Here is a 7,839-nt window from a genome sequence, read left to right as displayed (position 1 = left end):
ACAACGTAGGTTATACACGTGATTCACTGATATTTACTCTGAAAAAAAAGTTTTGCTGTAAATCTGTAGATCAGATGATCCGTGTTTTCCTTAAACGGTGGATGAATTCAGACACCATAACCAAATCAAATAGGCTACTCAGAGTTTTTATGGAGTTGGCCTAAAAAGGTAGACGAAATTACTTTGCCACGAGCAGCACCGCATATATTCGGCCGTGTCCGAGAGCATCAACACCGTTATGTATCATGGGTAAGTAGTGACCGATTGACTGATCTACAATATAATTGAGTTGTTATTTATGATGCAAGTGATTTGTAGATCAGTCCGCCTTGCCTTTAAAGGCGGCTGGCAATGTCCGAATGTGCCAATTGAGATGCGTGAAATGCAAGACTTTGACACACATTATCTGCGCACAACGGGTTCACTTCATGCTGTGGGTTCGGATCATAAACAGCGTGAGTGCGTGTGTGGGTGCGAGGCAGAGAGAGAGAGATTACGGGGGAAATATAGTATTCAATAATATTATCTATTGCTTGGTGTGTGCAATTACATATCTGCCATTAAATAGGATTCCAAGACCATTGTCTAAAGGTGTGTAAGTATTGAAAACCCATAGAATTAGAAGACAAACTTCACAGTGGCTGTTCTTTGTACTGTATTTTTATAGCCTCGTTTTTCTCCTCTCTTCTCTCCTCCACACCCCTCCTCCACACAGCAGAGGCATAGATCCATCCATTTGTAATGAGGCAAAAAGATGCAGAAAAAACGCTGCCTCCTCTCAATTTTTTCTCTCTTTCTTTTTCTCTCTCTCTCTCTCTCTCTCTCGCTCTCTCTCTCTACCTGTTCCCACCATTCCGTGCCTCTTTCTTTCTCACACATTTTCTTCCTTCTTGTTTCTCAGCCTCTCATTATTACCTGCTTCTTAATTCTTCCTTCTGCCTTGCATGCTATTCAAGTCTCCATCCATCCCCATGACACCTCCGTTCCTTCTCTCTGTGCCACAGTGAGTGGCGTTGGCAAGTCACCGCTCTCATTCTCATGTAGTGTTCTCACATGACTTGTTTAGGCTAATGCTCTGCTGAACTGTCTTCCATTTACTGTAAACCAAGCCCATCTGTATTGTTTTCTATTGTATGAGGCCCTATGTAAACTCCCTCTCTCACCCTCCCCCACCTCTGTCTCCAGACTCTCTACCATACCCCACATGACAAAACCCATTTTGGCTTTAATGAATTGAGCACTGATCTCTGGCATCAGAGATGACTAGGCTGTTCTGTCTAAATAACGGATTAGGTCTGGGATTTGTGGTAYATTGGTTTATCTCCAAACTGCGTTATGCCATATTGCCATTAGGAACAGTGATTAGTATTATGGAATYAAATAAACTCTTAATATCTGTATGGCAAAGAGCAAAGACAGTGTGTCTATGTATGTTGAGTCTATGACTCAACACTATACACCTCAGCTACTACAGCAACTGAAATGACTGCAACACTTAACAAAGAGCAGCAGTTAGTTTCAGAATAAGTTTGTCATAAATATTTMAAAAACTTAAAGCATTGTATTTGGGACAAATCATTCACTAAACCCTAAACCTCAACTAAATCTTGTAATGAATCATGTGGATATTGAGCAAGTTGAAATGACTAAACTGCTTGGAGTAATCCTGGATTGTAAACTGTCATGGTCCAAATATATTAATACAACAGTAGCTAAGATGGGGAGAAGTCTGTCCATATTAAAGCGCTGGTCTACCTTCTTAACAACACTATCAACAAGACAGGTCCGGCCCTAGTTTTGTCGCACCTGGGCTACTGTTCATTCGTGTGATCAGGTGCCACAAAGAGGGATTTATGAAAATTACAATTGGCTCAGAACAGGGCAGCATGGCCGTCCCTTAAAAGTACATGGGGAGCTAACATTAATGACATGCATGTCAATCTCTCATAGCTCAAAGTGGAAGAGAGATTGACTTCATCACTACCTGTTTTTGTAAGAAGTGTGTACCGAGCTGTCTGTTTAAACTACTAGCACACAGCTCGGACAACAATGCATACTCTACAAGACATACCATCAGACACACCTACCTATTCAAAGGTTTTTCTTAATTTTTACTATTTTCTAYATTGTAGAATAATAGTGAAGACATCAAAACTATTAAATATCACATATGGAATCATGTAGTAACCCAAAAAATATTTTATATTTGAGATTCTTCAAAGTAGACACCCTTTGTCTTGATGACAGCTTTGCACACTCTTGGCATTCTCTCAACCAGCTTCACCTGGAATACTTTTCCAACAGTCTTGAAGGAGTTCCCACATATGCTGAGCACTTGTTGGCTGCTTTTTTCCTTCACTCTGCAGTCCAACTCATCCCAAACCATCTAAATTGGGTTGAGGTTGGGTGATTGTGGAGGCCAGGTCATCTGATGCAGCACTCAATCACTGTACTTCTTGTTCAAATAGCCCTTACACAGCCTGGAGGTGTGTTTTGGGTCATTGTCCTGTCCTGCAAACCAGATGGGATGGCGTAACGCTGCAGAATGCTGTGGTAGCCATGCTGGTTAACTTCTTTAATATACATATAAGTGAATTTGTCCCAATACTTTTGGTGTCCTAAAATGGGGGGACTATGTACAAAAGTGCTGTAATTTCTAAACTGTTCACCATATGGATGAACATACCCTMAAATTAAAGCTGACAGTCTGCAATTTAACCTCATAGTCACTGTATCATTTCGAATCCAATGTGCTGGAGTACAGACCTAAAACAACCAAAATATTGTCACTGTCCTAGTACTTCTGGAGCTCACTGTATGTTTTTCATCTGAAAAGCAGGGAAATTGGTTCACCTACATTATGTGACGCTATGCTGTAAGGCCTGACAAATGGATTATCAGACAAGGCCCTTAACACCAGAATGGTGAATGTTATACACACATACCTCTGCCACTTTTAGCATTAGGCATGCCCCACTTCTGTTGCTTTARTTGTAGTTTACATTTAGTATGATATGTCATTTTTTAATGGGCCCTTTTTTTATAGTGTAAGTGAGAATGGGTCTTTCTGGAGGATATATACCTGTATTTCATTACCTCTCCCGTCAATCATCTGCAAGCACATAATAATGAAAGCCATTGTGATGTATGGCGTGYTCTCTGAGTCAGTGTCCATTGTCTTTCCCTCAATGGTTTTATATCTCATCTGATGAGCTTTTCCCAATGTCCAATGGACAATTTCTTACCCCCGATTTATTTTATTAAAACTCAAGTGCTCATCAGTCTGGTGAAGAAGATAGATATCAATAATGACCCAAAATAAAAACACCTATACACAGTTGTTTATACTGTTAAATGGAAACTCCACTCAAAAACTTTATAAAATCAGTCCACTGTTGATACAGTCCCAAAATGGTTTGCATATCAGCAGTCAAGTTTTCAAGATATTGGACTTTCAAGAAGTAAAGTGGAGATCCCCTTTTAACCTCGTTCATGCATGAAATGCACTTACCACTTTCAAAAGCATAGAAAGAAACACATGAATATATATCCACCACCAGATATAACAAGGATTCACAGATAATTTATTGGTGTTCTAAACCGGTGTGATTACTGCTTTCCCAGTGACAAACTAAGGATTTGTAACGGCTTTCGTCCTCTTCGTCTGAGGAGGAGTAGGAAATATCGGACCAATGTGCAGCGTGGTACGTATCCATAATATCTTTTAATAGAATGAATACAAAATACAAAAAAAACAAGAGAATCAAAATGAAAACCGAAACAGTCCCGAATGGTGAAAACACTGAAACGGAAACAACCACCCACAACCAAAATGGGGAAAACAGGCTACCTAAATATGATTCTCAATCAGAGACAACGATCGACAGCTGCCTCTGATTGAGAACCATATCAGACCAGACATAGAAATACAACAACATAGAAAACAGAACATAGACTACCCACCCCAACTCACATCCCTGACCAACCTAACACAAAGACATAAAAAGAAACACAGGTCAGAACGTGACAGGATTAGAGTCTTAACCGTGCCATTACACACGAGTGCATCATGTGGTTAGGCTTTTTAAACAAGATTACGCTGGGTTTTCACTTACTCTTACCTAGCTATTCAGGCAGGCTTATTTACTGTCTCTCATTGCCCTTTTGCGCCATGTTTTATCATGTTTCATGTTTTTACACTGTTCACGTGACTAGTCCCTTCACTAATGTAGGGCTCATGTTTTGTCTTAACAGATTTTCCGGAGAGCTGATAAGGATGGTAAGTGTGTTTTGGTTTGTTAAACATATTTAGTTATCATGTTGTCTGTGTCCTCTCAGTGAGGTAGCTACTCTGGCCAGTCTTGTGGATTGTTAGTACATTGTTTAATTTCCAGGCTAGAACAGTGTGGTGCGGTTCCAGAGCTTCCCTCATTCCCTCATTCCCTCTGGCACTTGTTTGTCCTGCTGTCGTGTCTTGGAGCCTTTGACAGGATAGAAGAAAACTAACAAGGAGACAACTTAGAAGGATACGTTTTTATACCAACCAGATGGCCATTTTATTTTCTGATCTGTGTGGTTGCACTGTATCTCTAACTACCTTGTGGAATAGCAATGGTAATTTCACTGCTATATTTTTTAGTTATCTATTCTGTGTGTATGATTCTTAGAGACACAGTAGATACACTACAAATATGTTATTAGCTCCTAGTTAAAGAGAATCCTTGTCATTTGATGTATGGAACAAGCTCAGTTTGTGGTATTTTTACCCTCCTCTCCTGGGAAATGTTCTGTGGCTGTTTCAATGAAAGAGAGATGCTAAACACACTGTGCGGGAGGGATAGAGAGGCTGAGAGAGAGAGAAGAGAGTGAGTAGCAAGAGAGAGAGAAAGAGATGGAGATAGATAGGGGATAAGGGAGAAAAAGATCAGGGGTCCAACATCGCTCCAAGATCTGCTCTGGTCTTCACAATGGGATCCATGTATGGATCGACTAGGGTCAAGGTTTATYGCCTCTCCCTCTCTGCCCGCTTCCAAAAGGGCACCTGCTAAATAAGCCTATATGTCTCCTAGCGTTGATAACACAATTAGCAGTGAGAAGGGTAATCATTAGTGTGTGTTTTATAGCTGAGCTAACATGCTCCTTTGGCCCAGGAGCTTTTATCATTGCTGCCTCCAGGTGAGCGCTGCCTAACAGGCCCTGATTAGAGGTTCTGATCCTGTGGTGTTATGCTGCTGGGCCCACCGTCATAGAGAGGAACGCATCACAGCCCTTTAAATACGGACGTCCTGTAATGAAACTCTTTCCTGAGAGAAAGAGAGGTATCAGTAATTATAGACAAGTGTGTGGTAATGGAAATGTAATTGTCTTCTTTCTCCCACTCCCAATGCCATGATATGCTCCACTCCCGAAACTGCTCAGGGAGGGGGTGGGGGGTAGGTGGGGGGGGGTTTCCCATCCAGCATTAAAGGAGGTACAGCACACATGTTACAGCACACATGAAAAAATACTACAGTTTGCTATAGATTACTACAGTACTTACTGTAGAATTCTGTTGTAAACTGTAGTACCTACCTACCTACCTACAGATTATGGAAAATTTGCTTTTTGARTAGTTTGTCCAGTAGGTTTCCTCAAGGAGAAAGCCCCCACTGCTATGTCAAAGATAATAAAGCCAAAACGCTATAGTATATACTATAGTAATAGCTGCAAAAAAMCACTACAGTAAATACTATAGTATAATACAGTCCGCAAAAATACTACAGTAATTACTAAAGCAATTTAAATTATACATATACTATAGTAATCTATAAATAGTACAATWTACTACAGTMATTTCTGCAACACTACAGTGAATATTACATTAAAGTCTGCAAAAACACAACAGTGAATACTATAGTATTTATACCATAGTATACTATAGTATTTTTTCATTTTGGAGCACCGCTAGTTTGTATGAGAGTGTAAGCATGTATACCTGATTAGTGATTGCCTTGCCTTGGTTGTTGTGGATCTCATACTCCATTTTTGGAACTGGCTTGCAGAGAGTAATCAACTGCCTATTGTATAATATGCCATTTTCATGACTGCTCAGGGTACAAGTTTTCAGAAATGTTATTTTATTGAAGCACAATGAGGAAATATTTGCAGATTTCAGCCTTTGTGAGTAAGACCTTTAAACAGGTAAACATTCACAAGACCGTAGGKCCAGACTGATTACCAGGACGCATTCTCAGAGCATGCACTGACCAGCTAGCAGGTTTCTTCACTGACATTTTCAACCTCTCCCTGACCCAGTCTGTAATATCCATATGTTTCAAGCAGACCACCATAGTCCCCGTGCCTAAGAAAGCCAAAAAAGCCTCTCCCTCAATGTCAGCAAGACAAAGGAGCTGATTGTGGACTACAGAAAATGGAGGGCATAGCATGCCCCCATTCACATCAACAGGGCTGTAGTGGAGACGGATGAGAGTTTCAAGTTCCTGTATCCATATCACTAAGGACCTATCATGGTCAAACGCACCAACATGRTTGTAAAGAGGGCACGACAATGCCTCTTCCCCTTCAGGGCTTCTATACCAGGCAGTGTCAGAGGAAGGCCACCCAAGTCACAGTCTGTTCTCTCTGCTACAGCACGGCAAGCTTTTACCGGAGCACCAGGTCTGGGACCAAAAGGCTCCTGAACAGCTTCTACCCCAAAGCCATAAGACTTCTGAACAGTTATTTAAATGGCTACCCGGACTTTCTGCTTTTCACCCCTTACTGTACCTACATGTGCATAGTACAGTACTTCAATCAATCACCTAACCAGGCCTACATGTACATATTACCTCAATCAATCACCCCAACTACCTCGTACCCCAGTACACTGACTCAGTACAAGTACTCCTTGTATATAACCTGTGTGTAGCCTTTATATTGTTATTTATTGTGTTATTTTATTGTGTTACTATTTTCTTTTTATCTATTTGTTCATTTTCATACTTTTTAACTGCATTGATGGGAAAGGGCACATAAATAAGCATTTCACGGTAAAAATCACATTTTTATYGGTCACATATATATTGAGCAGATGTTATTGCACGTGTAGYGAAATGCTTGTGTTCCKAGCTCCAACAGTGCAGTAGTATCTAACAATTCACAACAATACACACAAATCTAAAAGTAAAAGAGTGGAATTAAGAAATATAGGACGAGCAATGTCGGAGTGGCATTGACTAAAATACAGTAGAATAGAATAGAGTATATACTGTACATACAGTTGAAGTCGGAGGTTTACATTCACCTTAGCCWAATACATTTAAACTCAGTTTTTCACAATTCCTGACATTTAATCATAGTAAAAATTCCCTGTCTTTGGTCAGTTAGGATCACCACTTTATTTTAAGAATGTGAAATGTCAGAATAATAGCAGAGAGAACTCCCCTCCATTGGCGGTTGTTCTGGATTGATTTGCACTTTTCGCACCAATGTATGTTCATTTCTAGGAGACAGAACGCGTCTCCTTCCTGAGCGATATGACGGCTGCGTGGTCCCATGGGTTTATACTTGCGTACTATTGTTTGTACAGATGAACATGGTACCTTCAGGCGTTTGGAAATTGCTCCCAAGATGAACCAGATTGTGAGGTCTCCAATTTTTTTCTGAGGTCTTGGATGATTTCTTTGATTTTCCCATGATGTCAAGCATAGAGGCACTGAGTTTGAAGGTAGGCCTTGAAATACACCACAGTACACCTCCAATTGACTCAAATGATGTCAATTAGCCTATCAGAAAGTTCTAAAGCCGTAACAATTTCTGGAATTTCCAAGCTGTTTAAAGTCACAGTCAAGTTTGTGTATG

The 7,839-nt window shown here is 40.4% G+C and overlaps 1 protein-coding gene across 2 annotated transcripts in view; it reads left to right on the top strand.

Moving 5' to 3' along the window:
• The window catches only part of LOC111962378 (N-terminal EF-hand calcium-binding protein 2-like), a 144,374-nt gene that overhangs the window by 6,849 nt on the left and 129,686 nt on the right, over positions 1–7,839 (top strand). For both annotated transcript variants that reach the window (XM_023985429.2, XM_023985428.2), the window contains exon 2: positions 4,255–4,279. In XM_023985429.2, coding sequence (XP_023841197.1) covers positions 4,255–4,279 — 25 coding nt within the window. The remainder of the gene's footprint in view (positions 1–4,254; positions 4,280–7,839) is intronic.

This window comes from Salvelinus sp. IW2-2015, linkage group LG4q.1:29 (genome assembly GCF_002910315.2).
Source record: "Salvelinus sp. IW2-2015 linkage group LG4q.1:29, ASM291031v2, whole genome shotgun sequence".
Taxonomy (NCBI): Eukaryota; Metazoa; Chordata; class Actinopteri; order Salmoniformes; family Salmonidae; genus Salvelinus; species Salvelinus sp. IW2-2015.
Note: the sequence above shows the minus strand (reverse complement) of the source record. Positions and strands in the feature narration are given on the sequence as shown.